Consider the following 19,859-nt stretch of genomic DNA (forward strand, 5'->3'; position numbering starts at 1 on the left):
TTAAGACAATTTTTCATTACTTTCAGAATTTTACATATAGTGAGACCAGTATGCATTTAAACAATTTGGGAAAACCCAGATGGTGATGTCATGTCTTTGAAAGCTTCTGCTAGCTTCTAAAAAGAAATCAGCAAAAATATCAGGAAGAAAATTGTATACGCTGGAAGCTCTTCAGCCGGTTTCACAACCACATAGACATTAGACTCCCACTTGTCTGCAATCTTGTGTTTTCCTCGCAACTTGACATTACGAACGAGCACTCGATCGCCAACCTCCAACTGTGAAGGGGTGACATGTTTGTCAAACCGGCTTTTGTTTCGGGACATGACCGTTTCAGCATTCTCTGTTGCCAGTCTATAGCTCTTTTCCAGGTTTTCCCGTAGTTTCTGGACATACTCAGAATGTGTTTGAGCTAGCACATTCACAGGAAGTCCAAAAGCCAAATGTAAAGTCAATGGGTAATCTTGGTTGACGACCAAACATCAGCTCATAGGAAGAGAATCCAGTGGTGTCATTACGAGTGCAGTTGTAAACATGGACAAGTGGACAAGGTTTTTGCTCAGCATGATGTGGATTTTGGCAGAACGGACAAGGTAAAGCACCAGTGCCAAACTGGTTACAAAGTGGCTTAAGGACAATAAAGTTTTAGCGTGGCCATCACAAAGCCCTGATCTCAATCCTATGGAAAATTTATGAGAAGACCTGAAAAAGAATGTGCAAGGAAGGCAGCCTACACCGGTTCTGTCAGGAGGAATGGGCCAAAATTCACGCCTAACTATTGTGAGAAGCTTGTGGAAGGATATGCAAAATTTTTGACCCAAGTCATTTAGATTAAAGGCACTGGTACTAAATACTAATAAAATGCATGTAAACTTCTGACTTTGCAGAAAATAATGAAAAATGAATGAGTATTCTTGTCATTATTCTGGCATTTAGCAAATAGAAATAATTTTGGTAATCCTAATTGACCTAAAACAGGAAATGTTTAGTCTGATTTCATGTCAGACAGTGGGGAAAAAAGCATATGTGTCTCTTTATATAATTACACTGTTCCTGTCATGCAGTTCATTCAGTAGTGTTTGGTGTGCGGTTTTAAAGAATATTATCTGGATCAATTGACCACTGATCCTGAATTATGAACTCTATTGTTAAGTAAACGCAAATATGCCACTGAAAAGAAGCCCAACACCAGAGGAGTTTGAGGAAATAAAAGCTTCCCTTGATTACATGACTAAACAGATGACTGCTGTCAGAGAGCAGCAAACACAGCCTCTCACTATGATGGAGTCGGTGAACAAGCAAATCCAGAGCGAAGAAAAGGGCTGCTGCATCAAGGATTTGGAACGGTGAGTAGGTGAGCTGGAACAATAGACTTATATGAACGATTTGATCATCACCAGGGTTAAAATCAAGCCATGCTCATATGCACACGAGGTGGCCGCTGAGATGGTCAGCGGGTTGTCCAGTGAGGAGGAGACGCGCTCGTCAGAGCAACGGGTGGCTTCCTACTGCCAAAGCAAGGGGACAGACGTGGACCTGGAGCACATCAAGGCCTGTCACACGCTGCCCTCAAAGAAAAATGAAAGACCAGCCATCATAATAAGGTTTGTGAATTGGAAAAACAAAATGTCTCTGCTAAAACAAGGACATAAACTGAAAGTAATTGACCTTTCATAAATGAACAGTTAAAAAAAAAAACAACAACAAAAAAAAAACCCAAAAAGCTAACATAACAAAAAAAGGCCAGACAACTCATAAACCTGCAAAAACATCCAACACACCTGGGTAACAAATTGCTAATTTTTTATTAAACTAAACAGGACCCCAGAGGAAGCCAAAGTGCTGGTGGTGAGAAAGAAAGAAGAAATGGACAAATTCACTTGACATAATGGATAAAATAAGGTAACACATGACTCTATACATCCCTTATGAACAACAGGCCTACATCAAACACATCTACACCATCAAACAGCAATGAATTGGACATGCTAGAGAATCCTCCATCATAAACAAATGGAACTGGAAACTTATGTAAACGGAGTCTGACAAAATTCATTGTGAGATTGACCCAGTTAAGTTTTCTCTTTACTTTTACAAACTGTAATTATCTGTTACTATCTTACACCCTGTGATTTTGCAAGTTCTCCCACTTAGAAATCATGGAGGGGTCTGAAATTTTCATCTTAGATGCATGTCCACTGTGAGACACATAATCTAAAAAAAAAAAATCTGGAAATCACATTTGTATGTTACTGCTGCAAATACGTATTTGAACACCTGAGAAAATCAATGTTAATATTTGGTACAGTGGCCTTTGTTTGCAATTACAGAGGTCAAACGTTTCCTGTAGTTTTTCACCAGGTTCGCACACACTGCAGGAGGGATTTTGGCCCACTCCTCCACACAGATCTTCTCAAGATCAGTCAGGTTTCTGAGCTGTCGCTGAGAAACACGCAGTTTGAGCTCCCTCCAAAGATTTTTCTATTGGGTTTAGGTCTGGAGACTGGCTAGACCACTCTAGAACCTTGATATGCTTCTAATGGAGCCACTACTTGGTTATCCTCGCTGTGTGCTTCGGGTCATTGTCATGTTGGAAGACCCAGCCACGACCCATCTTCAGTGCTCTAACTGAGGGAAGGAGGTTTCAATACATGGTCCCGGTCATCCTCTCCTTAATACAGTGCAGTCGTCCTGTCCCATGTGCAGAAAAACACCCCCAAAGCATGATGCTACCACCCCCATGCTTCACAGTAGGGATGGTGTTCTTTGGATGGTAAAAATTAAAGAAAAACTCCCGCACACTGTCTCACTCTTAATGCAATTTTATTCCATACAACGTTTCGGTCGCTCTGACCTTCTTCTTGGAAGAAGGTCAGAGCGACCGAAACGTTGTATGGAATAAAATTGCATTAAGAGTGAGACAGTGTGCGGGAGTTTTTCTTTAATTTTTAGACAAGTGCTTCACCTCCTACGCACCTGTCGCCCAGTCGGGTGTGCGGAGTTCACACAGAAACGAGTTCTTTGGATGGTACTCATCATTTTTCTTCCTCCAAACACGGCGAGTGGAATTAAGACGAAAAAGTTCTATTTTGGTCTCATCTGACCACATTACTTTCTCCCATGACTCCTCTGGATCATCCAAATGGTCATTGGCAAACTTAAGATGGGCCTGGACATGTGCTGGTTTAAGCAGGGGAACCTTCCGTACCATGCATGATTTTAAAACATGACGTCTTAGTGTATAACTAACAGTAACCTTGGAAACGGTGGTCCCAACTCTTTCAGGTCATTGACCAGCTCCTCCCGTGTAGTTCTGGGTTGATTCCTACCTTTCTTAGGATCACTGAGACCCCACGAGGTGAGATCTTGCATGGAGCCCCAGTCCGAGGGAGATTGACAGTCATGTTTAGCTTCTTCCATTTTCTAATAATTGCTCCAACTGTGGATCTTTTTTCACCACGCTGCTTGGGAATTGTCCCGTAGCCCTTTCCAGCCTTGTGGTCTACAATTTTGTCTCTTGTGCATTTTGACAGTTCTTTGGTCTTGGCCATGTTAGTAGTCGGAGTCTTACTGATTGTATGGGGTGGACAGGTGTCTTTGTGCAGACCTCAAACAGGAGCTTCTAATTTAGGATAATAAGTGGAGTGGAGGTGGACTTTTAAAGGTGGACTAACAGGTCTTTGAGGGTCAGAATTCTAGCTGATAGACAGATGTTCAAATACTTATTTGCAGCAGTAGCATACAAATAAATAATAATAATAATAAAAAAAATCATACAATGTGATTTCCAGATTTTTTATTATTATATTATTATGTCTCACAGTGGACATGCACCTAAAATGAAAATTTCAGACCCCTCCATGACTTCCAAGTGGGAGAACTTGCAAAATCACAGGGCGTTCAAATACTTATTTGCCTCACTATAACAATAACAAATTTTGAGGGGAAACTGTCAATAATAGATTTTAATAGTAGGAGCATGTATCGTAATTTCAATTCTATCAAAGAGTAACACTTCATCTGCCCTTTCAGTATCATGGCTATTACGGAAACCTGGTTTAACCAAGACAGAGATATACAATTTTGTCTAGATGATTTTGAATTAAGATAAATGAACAGAGAAAGTCAAATGGAAGGTAAGGTTGCCTTATTCATCCATAAATCTGTATCATTTAGCCTGTTAACACATCTGTCACTTTCAACAGATGAAACAATGGAATGTTTAACTGTCTAGAATCATGAGAAAAATATTCCTGTAAGTTGAGTGTATTGTTCGCCTGGCTCAAACATTGAAGATTTTACTGAATGGATAGCTATTTATCTGTGGATGATGATTTTTCTGGCAATGTTCAGTTTGTCCCTCTATCCAGCAATAACCAAAACAGAATAACGTCACACAGTGCAACAATGATTGATAACATTGCTCAAACATTTACTAATATAATGAGAAACCAAACAACTAGTGGCTTGTTAATATATGACATCACTGATCACGTGTCTTCACTCTCTATGACTGTGGATAAAAAAATAAAATAAAAAATCAAAGGAGATAAGAAGGGGACTTATAAATGAATAAGAAGTGAAGAGACTATTAATGCTTTTGACAATAGTTTAAAGAAACAGGACTGGATCTCAGTCTTTACAGAAACAAATTTAGACCAAGCATATGGCAACTTCTTGAACATAGCTGTATTTCTGTATAATAAATACTGTCCAGTAAAAGAATATCATAAAGATGGCAAACCAACAAAAAGCCCTTGAATTACCAAGGGAATATAAAAAGCTTATAAAAAAACCTCCCAAAAAACAAAAAACAAAAAAACAAACCTAAATCTTTATACAAGACATATACAAACAAATTAACGGGTATAATTAGTTTTATTGTAAAAGAATACTATACACTATATTCTTTTTTATTATAAAAGAGTACTATACAAAAATAAAAATATAAAGAGAACCTGGGACATACTAAATAGTGTAATTAAGCAGGGATCAACAAAATCCAGTTATTTTGATGATATAAATGGGGATAATCACAACATGAAGAATATAGTTGACGGTTTTAATAATTTGTTTGTAAATATTGGCCCAGAGCTGTCTGCTGAAATCCTGGACCAAGCTAAAGTGTAAAGAAACAACAATGAGGAACTCTTACTCTTTTTCTCTCAGCAACCAAGGAACAAGAAGTGAATGTCAATGTTGTTCAAAAATGTAAAAATAAATTCTCCACAGATTGTCATGATATCGACATGTCATTAGTTTAAAAAGTCATAGATAACATTGTAAAGCCTCTAAAGTATATTTGTAAAATATCTCTTCAGTTTGGCTGTTCCCAAGTAAAAGAAAAATTGCAAAAGTGATACCACTATTCAAAAATGGAAATTAACATAGTTTCACAAATTAGAGACCAATTTCACTGTTGCCTCAGTTCTCCAAAATTCTAGAAAAAAATATGAATTAAATATATATAATTAAATATAATTCTTGGCTAGAAAAGTTTGTTGACAAAGCCAATATGGCTTCAAAGCAAAAAGAACCACTTCCATGGCAAAAACTGAAGCGGTAGAGGAAATCACCAATGCACTGCACCAAAAGTAGTATGCTGTTGGTATCTTTATTGATCTAAAAAAAAAAAACACACACACACAAAAAAACCAAAACATTTGACACAATCAAACAATCCTACTAAATAAATTTGAAAAGTATGGTATGGGTGGGGCCCATGCTTTTCAATCTTTATATAAATGATATATTTAATGTATCACATTCATTAAAACCAATTCTCTTTGCTGATAACACTAACTTTTTTTTTATTTTTTATAGTAGTTTAGATTATAATTAGCTTGTTGACACTGAATATGGAACTAAAATAAAACAATGGATGGACACAAATAATTTGTCATTAAATCTAAGAAAAACCAAAGTAAAAGTCTTTTTGGTAACCAGAAAACCAACCCAGAATTACAAATAAATATTGAGGGTGTAAGCATTGAAAATGTGTTTGAGAATGAATTGCTAGAAATAATTATGTACAGCAAATTACATACATAACATAAAAAACAAAATACCCAACAGCCTATTAAATATAAATAAAGCAAAAAAAAAAAAAAAAAAAAAAAGATCTTGATCACAACATTACAATGCTAACTGGTTCTCCCTTATTTCAAGCATTGTGTTGAAATACAAACAATTACCAATGCTCAACAAAGCTGTTATTGTCATTGCAAAAATAACCAGTGAGTATCATTCACATGTTTGTTTGTTTTTTTTAGAACATCTAAAACACTTTTTCATCCAGTCCAAATTATTAAAATTTCCTGACCTTTTAAAATATTGTACTGTAATTATTCAAAGCCTTCAATATGTTTTTACCATGTAACATTGTACCATATAATATTTTGCTCTAAAAAGAGAAACTTATAGATTGAGAGGTTATGGAATTTTTAAACTACCGAATGTTCGAACCACTCGCAGAAGTGTTTTTGTATTATTCATTATTAAGTATTCACAAATTTAAGTTTTTATATAAAGACATGGCCTGGTCTGAATACAGAGAGACATGAGTTTAAATGTATTATAAGCATTCTTGTTCTTACCATTGTTTCTTGTTTCTTTCTGTTGCCTCATATTACTAATAATGACATCTAAATTATTGTCAGTGACCTTTTGTCATGAGTTGAATGAAACTGAATTGTGTGTGTGTGTGTGGGTGTATATGTATATATATATATATATATATATATATATATATATACACACACACACACACACACACACATATACATACAAATAAATCACAAACCGTATTTTCCCAGACTATAAGTCGCACTTTTTTCATAGTTTGTCCGGGGTTGCGACTTATACTCAGATGAGACTTATATGTGAAATTATTCAAGTATAGAAGTTCATTTATAAGACTATAAAGGTGATCATTTTTCATTTGGAGCAATATTGTAAATGTTCAGCCTTTTATGCGAAGTCTTAGCCGATAGCACTATTTCACACAAACGACTTAAAAATAAAATATAAAGTTTTCAGTTCACCGGTTCATTTACTAGTAGGCCAAAGTGGTATGTATATTTTCCTTGTGTTTTTCCTTGTGTTCATATGCATGTTTGTGGAGAAGCCGGCATACTGTTAACTTAAGATATTAATAGTTAATCAGTTAACTACACATGTTAACATACCAGACCCTTATTCAGTTTGTGGTTTATGTGTTACATTAGCATGCTGTACGGCTATTCAGCTGGTTGTTCTCCTTTTTATTGTTATTATAACTTGCTTTAAAGATGTGGTAAAAATGTCTGCTCTTGGTCTCAGATTTTGTAAAATAAATTTCCCAAAAAAATGCAACTTAAAATCCAGTTGACTTATGTTTTTCCCTTCATTATTATTGTATTTTTTGACAGTGCAACTTAAACTCCATTTATGTAGAAATGATTTAAACACATTTCTACATACACTCCTAAAAAACGTGTGCTTTTGTTAGTGTGATTTTGTGTCCCTAAAGGTGGCAGTGTCTAATAAGGGTAAGCGGCTCCGTTAGAGAGAGGTGCATGTGTCAGTTGATCTGTTACTTTTTACATTACTATCCCACTTTAATACAATGTCACATTCTATTGACATTGCATTTCAGGACATCCATACTAAGATTTAGCAGTGTTGTGGCAAATGACGCTAGTTTTGACACCAGGCTTCAAGGCCACATGGAGCCAGAGGATAAAGAGATAAAGATAAAGTGAGAAGTAAGAAGGGGCCTAGTGCTTAAGCACATCTTTTGACGTTCTTTATCTTCGAGAAGGTCCATGAACAACAGGAGCTTGCACTGCACTCTCAGGCTCAGGAGGTCTCTGCTTTAGACCTCTGCCTCCCTGCTCTCAATGTGACATCATGTACAAACACAGGGCTCAGTGGTTAGCATGCTGGCATCACAGCAAGAAGGTCCCAGTAGGAAACTCTGTGGAATTTGTCTGTTCTCTATGTAGGTGGGTTTATCCACATCAGCCTAAAACATGAACAAACCTCACCACACAAAATCACCCAGTTAAGGCCCAAACTTAACTCTAGAGTTGGGTCTCCTAGAACTGCACTGCAGTTTCCCAGTATCCCTGAAAGGCTGTCCAAGTGGAATTGAAGTGGGTCAAATGCAAGGATCAATATAAACTATCATTAAGTAGTAGTAGTGGTGCCACAAGGATTCTGAAACAGGAGTGGCCAACTGGACTACATGTCAGTTTTAGGGAGAAATTGTCTTGCAATTATTAGTCTTATTAATAGTCAAGAAATGAACTTTTAAAGGATATTTTTTTTTACTGTGATATTCATAATCAGCACAAGGTATCATGAGAAATGTGTGAATAATGATCATACAGCTCATAGTTCTGCACAAACTGCTCCTCTTACACCTTTAGTTGTTCATTTGTCCATTGTGAGCAGATTAAAGCAGATCCTTATTGCAGCAAACTCCTCTAAATTAGAACAGTTAAGAGTAGAGTTCCAAATGCCACCCCTTGGGTGAGTGTGAAGAGAAGTGTGCCTCACTTGGATGAAGAAGGCGCCCTCTACTGCAGTCTTCAGGTCATCACAGGTGCTGATCAGAGAGAGCTGCTGAGACGCACTCAGCTCTCCACGGAGCAAGCCCTTCTGCTGGAACTCTGACACCTGCTGCCTGTACATGTGGGGACATGACATTAATGAAAAATAATAATGTGTTAATCTTATACTGCGCTTTTACAGATGCTCAAAGTTGCTTTACAATTTTGTGCATTATTCAGTCACTCCACACTTGGTGGTGGTAAGCTACTATTGTAGCCACAGCTCGCCTGGAACAGACTGACACACCATATTCATATTAGGCAATGTGGGTGAAGTGACTAGCTTAGGGACACAACGACTGGCGCCCCACTGTGGCACCCAGTATTCCCAGTGGTCTCCCATCCAAGTACTAGTCAGGGTCGGCCCTGCTTAGCTTCTGAAATTAGACGAGAGGCTTCGACAAGGAAGTATGGAATTCAAGAAACCTGACTTGAATTCATTTTTCTGGCGATTCATCCTAACCTTAACAAGAGTGACTGCATAACCTAAACCCTAAACCTAACCATAACCCTAATTTTAGCCTAAACCCTAATCTAAACCCTAAACTTAATCTAAACCTTAACCTTAACCTAAAGGCTAACCTTGAAACTAGAACTACTACAAAGCTGGTTGGTCATAGCCGGAGTTTAATTCAGTAAGCTGGCTTCTCAAAGCCTAAACCTCAGTTAAAAAATGAGTGTCAAAAAGGCTAGATAGTGACTTTGTAATTTGTAAAGCCAAAGTTTGAGTTTCAGTCTGCATGTGCCCCATCATGTGACCAGGTTTGCGCACAGAATGGGCCGTCTGATGAACAGCTTATTGTTATTAATAGTGTTTAGAATTGAATAAACAATGCAGATTTCTATAAATTGGCCCATATCCATATTACTGCTTGTTTGAACCTTGCAGATGTTAACAGATTTAGTTTAATAACCTGCCACCTGGATTTAACTAAGCAAATAGGTACGAGCCTCCTTGGTTGGTCAGGTCTAGGTTCAGCAACAGTATTAATGCAACACTGGATGGAAATAAATCTTGTGACATTATGGAAGCTTATCAAAACAATGCCACAGCGAATGCATACCGTAAGCAAAGCTAAAGGTGGTCCAACAAAATATCAGAGTGTGTAACTTTTTTTTTGGTCAGGCAGTGTAGTTTGTAATGCAGATCAAGATTGTGAGCATAAATGTGCAGTGTGCATAATATTCTACATATCGCTGCCAGTGGGCAAGGAAACAAGAGCAAAATGGGGTTTTCCTGAGGCTATTCCATTGTGCTGCGCATATGACGGAATATAAAACTTATTAATATGACTTTTGACTTTTTCTCCAACGACCAAAGAAAGTAATCTTGTAAAGCACTGAAGAGTTGTGCGTAAGAATGCCCCATCTGGTGAACGCTGCACCTCTAAGCATTGGTGAGTTAAGCCTCCATCTGTTTCTAAGTGATGGATAGGGTTTATTGCAGCATATAACCACTGCCCAAATGCTCAATCAACAATACAAGAATAAAATAAATATAATGAATATAATAAATACAAATTAAACATAATTACTATATTCATTATATTATTTTATATTTATTATATCATATACAGTAAATTTCGGACTACAGAGCGCACCTGAATATAAGCCGCACCGGCTAAATTTGAAGAGAAAATCAATTTTGTACATGTATAAGCCGCACCTGAATATAAGCTGCAGGTTTTCATATTGTAACATGAGATATTTACACAGAAAGACGGTGCACCGACACGCTTTTTTAAAAACTGTGCCTGAAAATTGGCACCAACACGACATCAACACGGGATGAACACACCTGCAGGTTTAGAAAATAAAACTGCACCAACACGGAAAATCTGCTTTTATTTCCTCTGAAAACTTTTGTCGTCTTTTTACATTGACCAAGTTGGATTCATTGATGTCAAGCTTACGTGCAGTGGCTCTATTTCAGGGGTCGGCAACCCGCAGTACCAAAGCCGTATGCGCCTCTTTCAGCCTTATACTGCGGCTCTGTGTGGCTTGGGAAAATTAATTTTAAGTATTTAATTGAAGTGTATTTTATTTGTGTGAGCTCTTTTTTGTTGTAGTTTAAATTGGAAGATTATTGTGATCTTAAAATAAAATTATATTTTCTTATTTTTCGTTGCCCAAAATAAGCGTCACACTCGCGGAACAATGTTCAAAACAAACTCTCAAACGCTCATGTCTCACGTCTCACAGACACTGACACAGCTCACAGTCCTGTGTAAAGAGCCCTGATTTTCAGACGCTGTGCGCACAGGGGTCAGGAGCAACTTTCGCCCGTCCCTAATGACACACTAATAAGCTCATCCGTAGATGTATCATGAAAATCCTGCTGGAAATCGCCACAGAAATCTATTTGATGTAGTGATAAGTTTATTATCTGCTCTTGTCTCCGCGATGACGTTTCACGTATAACACATCAGACACGACGCACAAAAGTAGAGCCACAAGCGAGTGAAAATGAGCCAAAACAAAAGTCTTTGGAGAGCTTTTAACAAAGGGGAAAAGGACAACTGAGGAGCCAGAAGAGGAGACTACGACCTCCAAGAAAAAGAAAGATAAATTTAACAGACAATGCCTACTTAAAATCTGGGTTTGTCGCTACAGGTGACTCTCACGCACAGAGTCCGCTCTGCGTAACATGCGGGAAAAGCAAATGAGGCAATGAAACCTTCAAAACTGCTTTGGCACATGGAGACTAAGCACCTGGGATTAAACGATACGCTTTTAGAGTTTTTTTTGTTTTGTTTTGTTTTTTAAAGAAACTGCGGAGCAGAGTAGACATAATCACATAATCAGCGCAGAGTTCACACTGATGCAGCGGTTTGGTGAGTTGTATTTTTTTATGCACTTAAGTTATTTTTTCCATATTTATCTGCCACGTGTAGAAGGCTTGTCCGTGAAAATAAAACCTACATTATTCCGTTACATTATTATTATTATACACAGTGTTATCTTCATTTTAGATGTCAAAAAGTATTTGTGGCTCCCAGTGTTTTATTTTACGTGGAAAGTGGGTCCAAATGGCTCTTTGCGTGTTAAAGGCCGACCCCTGCTCTATTTCCTTCTTTATCTTAAAAACTGCATCATATCCATTTCATGATGCGCAAAATGATCGTTCAAAATCAAAACTAGTGAATTCTTCAGAGCAGAATCTTTCCCCACGTCTGTCTCACTTTTACATTTACAGCTAGAGAGCGCCCCTCGGTGGCCGTTATCCAGTAAAATTCCATAAATAAGCCGCACTGCTGTATAGGCCGCAGGGTTCAAAGCGTGGAAAAAAAGTAGCGGCTTATAATCCGAAATTTACGGTAATTAATATAATAAATATATCCATCTATCCATTTTCTTCCACTTATCCGGAACCGGGTCGCAGGGGCAGCCGTCTAAGCAGGGACTCCCAGACTTCCCTCACCTGAGACACGTCCTCCAGCTCCTCCTCCAGCGTGTCTTGGGTCTACCACAGGGCCTCCTTTTGGTGGATCATGCCAGGAACACCTCCCTAGGGAGGTGTCCAGGGGGCATCCGGAACAGATGACTGAGCCATCTCAGCTGGCTCCTTTCGACGTGGAGGAGCAGTGGCTCTACTCCAAGCTCCTCCCATGTGACTAAGCTCTTCACCCCATCTCTCAGGGAGTGCCCAGCCACCCTACGGAGGAAACTCATTTTGGCCGCTTGTATCCGCGATCGTGTCTTTTCGGTCATTACCCAAAGCTCATGACCATAGGTGAGAGTAGGAGCATAGATTGACCAGTAAATCCGAGAGCTTCGCCTTTCAACTCAGCCCCTTCTTTACTACGACAGTCCGATACAGCGACCGCATCACTGTGGCTGCTGCACCGATCTGCCTGTCAATCTCACGTTCCATCCTTCCCTCACTTGTGAACAAGACCCCAAGATACTTGAATTCCTCCCCTTGAGGCAAGGACTCCTCACCCACCTGAAGAGGGCAAGCCACCTTTTCTAGTCGAGAACCAAGGCTTCAGATTTGGAGGAGATGATTCTCATCCCAGCCACTTCACACTCAGCTGCAAACCGCCCCAGTGCCTGCTGCAGTCATGGCTCGAAGAAGCCATCACGACAACATCATCTGCAAACAGCAGAGATGAGATCCTGTGGTTCCTGAACCGGACCCCCTCCAGCCCCTGGCAGCACCTAGAAATTCTGTCCACAAATACATTGAACAGATCCGACAAAGGGCAGCCCTGGCGGAGTCCAACATTCACCGGGAACAGGTCTGACTTACAGCCGGCAATGCAAACACAGCTCCTACTCCTGTCATACAGAGACCAGACAGCCCTTGGCAAAGGGCCCTGAACCCCATGCTCCAGGAGCAACCCCCAAAGGACACCATGAGGGACACGGTCGAATGCCTTCTCCTGATACACAAACCACGTGGACTGGTTGAGCAAAGTCCCATGAACCCTCAAGTACCCGATAGAGAAAGTATTCCTTCCATCGCCCGACAACATCCCCGACCAAGGTCAGCAGCTCACTTCCAGCACTGTAAACAGTGTTGGTGAAGCACTGCTTCCCCCTCCTGAGGCGGCACAGTTTGCCAGAATCTCTTCGAGGCCATCCGATAGTCCTCCTCCATGACATCCCCGAACTCCTCCCAACCCCCAAGTTTTTGCCACTGCAACAGCACAAGCCCTGGCACTCTTGGCCCGCCGGTACTCGTCAGCTGCCTCAGGAGTCCCACAAGCCAACAAGGCTCGATAGGACTCCTTCAGCCTGACGGCATTCCTTACTTCCGGTGTCCACCACCGGGTTCGGGGGCTGCAAAAAGCACCCCAGGCCTTACAACCACAGCTACGAGCAGCCGCATCGACAATAGAGGCGGAAAACATGGCCTACTCGGAATCCATGTTTCCACCAAGATCAGGGAGAAGCTCTCCTGGAGGTGCGAGTTGAAGACCCCCCTGACAGAGGGCTCCGCCAGGTGCTCCCAACAGAACCTCACGATACGCTTGGGCCTGCCAGGTCTGCAGATGGCAAGAAGGGGATTGGTTGACAACTCTACCCCTCTCTTCACCAAAGTGTCCAAGACACGTGGCCAGAGGTCAGATGACACAACAACAAAGTCGATCATCGACCTCCAACCTAGGCTGCCCTGGTGCCATGTGCACTGATGGATACCCCGTGCTTGAACATGGTGTTCGTTATGGTACAAACTGTGGCTAGCACAAAAGTCCAATAACAAAACACTACTCAGGTTCAGATCAGGGAGTACGGTCTTCGCCGACCCAAAGGCACAGGGATGCGACCCTCTTGTTCACCTGGGTGAACTCCAACAGGAGGCGGCTGAGCTGTGGCGCAATAAGCAAGCCCACACAAGCTCGCTGCCTCTCCCTGTGGGCAACGCCAGAGAAATGGAGTCCAGCTCCTCTCGAGGAGTTGGGTTCCAGAGCCCAAGATGTGCGTGGAAGTGAGGCCAATATCTAGCCGGTAACGCTCAACCTCCCGTGCAAGCTCAGGCTCCTTCCCCCCCAGTGAGGTGACATTCCAGGTCCCCAGAGCCAGCGAGGGCCTCAACAACCTGAGATCCGGTTGTTGAGGCCCTCGCCTTCGCCCACTGCCCAGATCTCCATACACCAGCTTTTCATGGATTCTCCCACAAGTGGTGGGTCCACGGAGCACAGCCTCACGTCGCTCCTTCGGGCTGAGCCTGACTGGGGAAAGACCCGGCCACCAGGCGCTCGCTGCGAGCACCCACCCCAGGCCTGGCTCCAGTTATGTCCAGGCGACATAACTGGCCTTGCTTTTATCCTCTTCATAAAATACATATAATATAATTAGTATATAATATAAAATATAATTGAATTCATATTGTATAAAATAGAATTGATCAATAATAAATTTAGAAAGACAAATCTGATCTAAGTCTTCACTCGGGCTCTTCACCTGCTCTGGATCAGGTTAGATTTACCACTCCATTACCATAGTGACTAACCCAGCTTATCCATCTATCTGACTTTGTAGTACTGTATACCTCTCAGATCTGAGAGGTATACTAAGAGTTTTTTTCAAAGATGTCAGTGTGTGTGGATTCTACAACATTTAGGCCTATATGATCAAAACAGGTCTTTTGTTACTATAGCTAAAGCATCTTTAATACTCTCTACAACATAGAGTTCTTTAGGCTGTCACATCTGAAATGACCTGACACTACTACTACAAGCACAGAGGTCATATGCTCCCGCATCTAATGAACCTAATGACATAGCCAATATGCTTAAGAAAATGCCCCTGTTCACCTGAGGGTGGTAGTACAATTACCCATGAGGTAGGCAATGAGAAGAGCAAACGTCTAATTGAAACTAATATGGCCAGTCTCTTTCTTTTGTGAGTAGTTTCCATCCTTTTACTTACTGTAAGAATATATTAATTGAAAATACTTGTACTTGAGTAAAAGGTTTGGTGACTCTTCCCCTTGTGAGTAAGTCTACAAGTGACAAAAGCTTTATGTTGACAATATGAAATGATTTGAAAATTTGTGTTTCTTGCACCACTCACACCACATTATTTTAAGTACTGGCTACTCTGCCCATTGTTGCTTTTCAATGCTTATCTGCTTGCCACACAAACAGGGTAACCGCTCCCCCTTATGGACAACAGAGGTGGTCTAATTAAACATGCTTCTCACTAGTGCAAAGAAAAAGAACCCACGATAAATACTGATACTTAAAAATGATTGTTCCATCCAATTCCAAACAATAAGTCAATATAGTAATGATCTCCTTTTTCCACAGAGAAACATTAAAAGGTTCTGTATGCAAGTGTCTGTATTTTAAATTCCATAAATAAGACCTATCTGCATCCCTGGATACGAGGTAAACATGTTTAAATCAAATTTAACGTTTACTGACATAACATTAATGCTGATTTAATCTTGATTACAAAACATTGGGCATGATGTTCAAGTTATTTATTTTATAATTTGTTGTTTAAAACGATTATCCAAAAAAGCATGAGTCTCTCATTTAGGTTGCCTGTTTCAATGCCAAAATCCAGTTGGTTTAAACTTAATCCAGAGACAGATGACATGAAAAAGGGCACATGGGTGTAACTTTTGGTCCATGGTAAACTGCTGAGACAGCATTGCACCAACTCCAATATCAGAGCCATCAACTTCGACAATAAAGTGCAGTGAAACATCAGTATGGATCAGGATGCCTGTTCTGCATCAGGGGACCAACTGAATTGAACCTTGGAGGAGGTTAACTGTAATTGTAAATGAATCGGCAATAGAAGTTGGCAAATCCCAGAAACCTCTGCTTACAGTTTTCTGGATGTGGCCAATCCTCAACTGCTTGGATCTAAGAAATAGGAGACTATGCTGCATACTGACATTGTAAACTTCAAATTAGTGCCCAAAAACTACATTTGTGATTTCTATGGCATAGTCAATGACAGACAGACCACAAAGGACCAGTAGTTTGGTGTCAGACAATTCACAGAGAGGACGGTAAACGTTTATTGCACCAACTCCAATATCAGAGCCATCAACTTCGACAATAAAGTGCAGTGAAACATCAGTATGGATCAGGATGCCTGTTCTGCATCAGGGGACCAAATGAATTGAACCTTGGAGGAGGTTAACTGTAATTGTGAGTGAATCGGCAATAGAAGTTGGTAAATCCCAGAAACCTCTGCTTACGGTTTTCTGGATGTGGCCAATCCTCAACTGCTTGGATCTTAGAAATAGGAGACTATGCTGCAGACTGACATTGTAAACTTCAAATTATTGCCCAAAACCTACATTTGTGATTTCTATGGCATAGTCAATGACAGACAAACCACAAAGGACCAGTAGTTTGGTGTCAGACAATTCACAGAGAGGACGGTAAACGTTTTTCAACGACTGAGCAGACCCCAATACTAATCATATCAGGATGCATATATTTTCATATCAAACACATGTTAATCCTCACATTTTAGGATAAATGACCTCGTAATCAAAATATAAATTAATAAAATATTACGGTAATTATTCCTCTAAATCAGTGGTCCCCAACCACCGGGCCGTGGACCGGTACCAGTCCGTGGATCAATTGGTACCGGGCCACCGGCCGTCCAAGAAATAATTATTTCCATTGTATTTATTATCTGAGTGTGAACAATCGTTTATTTTGAAAAATCTTTTATTTTGCAAAATGACCGGATTCTCTCAGTTACATTTCCGTCACTTGAGTGCCGACACTTAACCCACAAATTAGCAAAATGAGTAAAAAACAGACGTCTTTGGAAAGTTTCTTTTCGAAGGGGAAAAGGCCCAGTGAAGAGACAGAAAAAGAGCCAAAGAGCCAATAAGGCAATAAGGTATATAGGCAATAGGTAAAATTTTCAAGCGTTGGCCGGTCCGCAGTGATAAAAAGGTTGGGGACCACTGCTCTAAATGTATTTGTGTGTTAAGTTTGCCATGTGCCAAGTTTTACTGGTATTTCTCATGGAATAAACAGGCAGCCTATTTCTACCCCTAATATTTAGTTTGTAACCTTAAGTTACATCCAAAAATAACAACAGTATTTATTTAGTTGCATTTCATATAGTTAAATAAAATATTTGCAGTCTACATTATACAGCTTTTACAGGTTTAAGCAAGATTACGTGCATGTCTGTGGGCTTGTTTATCATAAGCTATAATTAGCTAGTTGCTAACATCAGTGAACAGTATTTATTTAACATCCAATTATCAAACACATGGTTGAATATTTACATAATTTATTAGTCATTAAAAAAAGAGTTTTGTTTTTTCTTTTTTTTTTTTTACTGCTCCTGTGCCCCTTATTCTTTTTTTGATCGGTTTTAATGTTTGTTTTAATCATGTTTTACACTAGGATGTAAAGCTCTCTGAATCGTGCTGCCTTGTCTGCACGAAGCTGTAATTTCCACATCCGGAAAGGCACCGAGGTACTATGCTTTGGGAACTTCGTTTCCCGAGCCTAGAACATTCCCAAGAGCTTTGAAAACTGCTCTTTAGGAGAGGCTTGCTGTCACCACAGTCTTGATGCCACAATACTGAACAATTACCAACCCATCTCAAATCTGAGACAAAGTCCTTGAAAAAGTTGTTTACCAACAGCTTATTAACTTTCTCCTAATGAACAACTCCTTTGATGATTTCCAGTCAAGTTTTAAACTCCACCACAGCACTGAGAGTACTTTTATCAAGGTGACACATGACATCCGCCTGAACACTGATGCAGGCAAAGTCTTGATCCTGTTAAGTCTGAGTGCTACTGTTGACACTGTTGATCATGGGATCCTCTTACAGAGACTAGAGGACTGGGTGGGCATCTCTGGTACTGCCTTAAATTGGTTCAAGTCCTATCTAGAAGACAGAATACTTTGTTGAAATTGGAAAATGTGTTTCAGACAAAATGTTCTTGACCTGTGGGGTGCCCCACGAGTCAATCCTGGGACCCCTGTTCAATCTCGACATCCTGCCATTAGGCCAGTTAATATGCAGCTATTATGTGTTCTACCACAACTATTTAGATAACACTCAGATCTATGTCTTGCAGGCAGCAGGTGAACCAGTGAACCATTCAATCTGCCACTGCATCCAACAGATCAGTGTCTAGACACAAAACAACTTTCTCCAGCTAAACTCAGCCAAAGGCTTTGACTTCAGTTTTGTCTAACAAAAACAAACAGAAAGTGTCAACAGTCACCTCCAATCTCAAAACCTTTAAATCAGGCTATCTAGGGGTAAATGGACTCAGACTTGGCAGCTTTTTACCATCTAAAGCATTGCAAAAAGCTGATGTTATTGATTTGACGTGACTATTAAGTTAAAGGTATACTGTCAAAACCAGACTTGGGAGAGACTTCATGCATTTGTCTCCAGTAGAGTACTGTAACTGGCCTGCTCACTGGCCTCTCCAAACGAGCATTAAGACAGCTGCAGTACATCCACAACTCTGCTGCTCGGGTCCTGACTAGAACTACGAAGTACAAGTCCTGTGCTCAGATCTTAGTGCTGGCCTCCTGTTGTTCAGAAAATACTTTAAAGCAGCCCTGCTTCTGTACAAATCTCTCCATCTCCGACATGTGAATCATCTCGCACTCTGAAGACTTCCTGCTGGTTCCCAAAGTCAGGATTAAACACGGGGAATCAGCATTTCAGTTTTATGCAGCCAAAACCTGGAACAGTCTTCCTAAAGATGTGAGACAGGCCTCTACTTTGACTATGTTTAAATTCAGGCTCAAAACGGTTCTGTTTAGCTGTGCATATGACTGAAGGGTTTTTATTCCGCACTCTTCTTTTAATGTTCATTTTTTTTATTATGATTATGTTTTTATTTGTTGTATTGTGATTTTAATGTCTTTTTATTCTGTAAAACCCATTTAATTACTTTGTACACAAAGTAATTCTGTACAACTAAACCTGCCTTGCTTTGCTTTACACCTATGGAGGACATCAGGGCTGGCGATCATCTCCAAAACCTCTTCCATTTCTGCCACTGTTCTGCCCCTGCTCTGCCTCTGCTCCCCACCAAGTCCAAATCAGGGATCAGGGCTCCTTGTGCTCCTGCCACACAGAGCAATAGAGAGGAGCCTCACACCTCCTGGGCAGAAACTGGTACAAGAAGAAGCTCCGAGCCCAGGAGAGCAGGGACATGCAGCCTAAAGTGCCCTGGTACATTGCGGTCCACCTCTGAAAGAACTTCTAAAAGGGTATGGAATATGTGAGCAGCTCAAAGAGGATGTGGATAAGTTGAAAATTTGTGTATATTTGACATACTGTAAACATAGTCTTACTAATATATATCAAATAAAACAAAACAGAATGATTAAATTCAAACCATCTTATAGGGCAGCAAAATATTGCAATCAAATCAAATTTGAATTGGCACAATTTTCATTATCAAATGAAAGTCTAATAGATATTTTTACTCTGTAAAAACATGTTGTACGTCTAGTGTGGACCCCTACAAACATTCAGAAATACAGGAGATTCCTGTATTAGTATCAGTTTAGATTTCAGTCTTCTCTCAGTTGTGAATGCTCCTGAAGTTATTTACAATCTTCACATGCAGTCCTACACACTTCACACACATACTCCATTTCTGTGCATAGCAACCCTTCTTTACTTTTAGTACATGTATCGATACACTTTTGTGTTGAATTATTTCATACTGATTGATAGTAATGTGTATATTGTAACTACTTAGCATTTTGCACTGGCAATGTTAAATTTAATAATTTAATTAAATTTGTGAATTTAACACACTGCTGCTTTATAAAGTCATA

At 40.0% G+C, this 19,859-nt stretch overlaps 1 protein-coding gene and 1 long non-coding RNA gene across 2 annotated transcripts in view; one reads left to right on the forward strand and one right to left on the reverse strand.

The window, feature by feature from the left end:
- The window catches only part of LOC129457312 (uncharacterized), a 348,575-nt gene that overhangs the window by 302,011 nt on the left and 26,705 nt on the right, over window positions 1-19,859 (forward strand). The gene's annotated exons all lie outside the window — the stretch shown is intronic.
- Window positions 1-19,859, reverse strand: part of cryl1 (crystallin, lambda 1) — a 55,723-nt gene that overhangs the window by 32,905 nt on the left and 2,959 nt on the right. The window contains exon 3 of the mRNA XM_055230742.1: window positions 8,542-8,668. Coding sequence (XP_055086717.1) covers window positions 8,542-8,668 — 127 coding nt within the window. The remainder of the gene's footprint in view (window positions 1-8,541; window positions 8,669-19,859) is intronic.

The sequence above is a fragment of the Periophthalmus magnuspinnatus genome, chromosome 21 (genome assembly GCF_009829125.3).
Source record: "Periophthalmus magnuspinnatus isolate fPerMag1 chromosome 21, fPerMag1.2.pri, whole genome shotgun sequence".
NCBI lineage: Eukaryota > Metazoa > Chordata > Actinopteri > Gobiiformes > Gobiidae > Periophthalmus > Periophthalmus magnuspinnatus.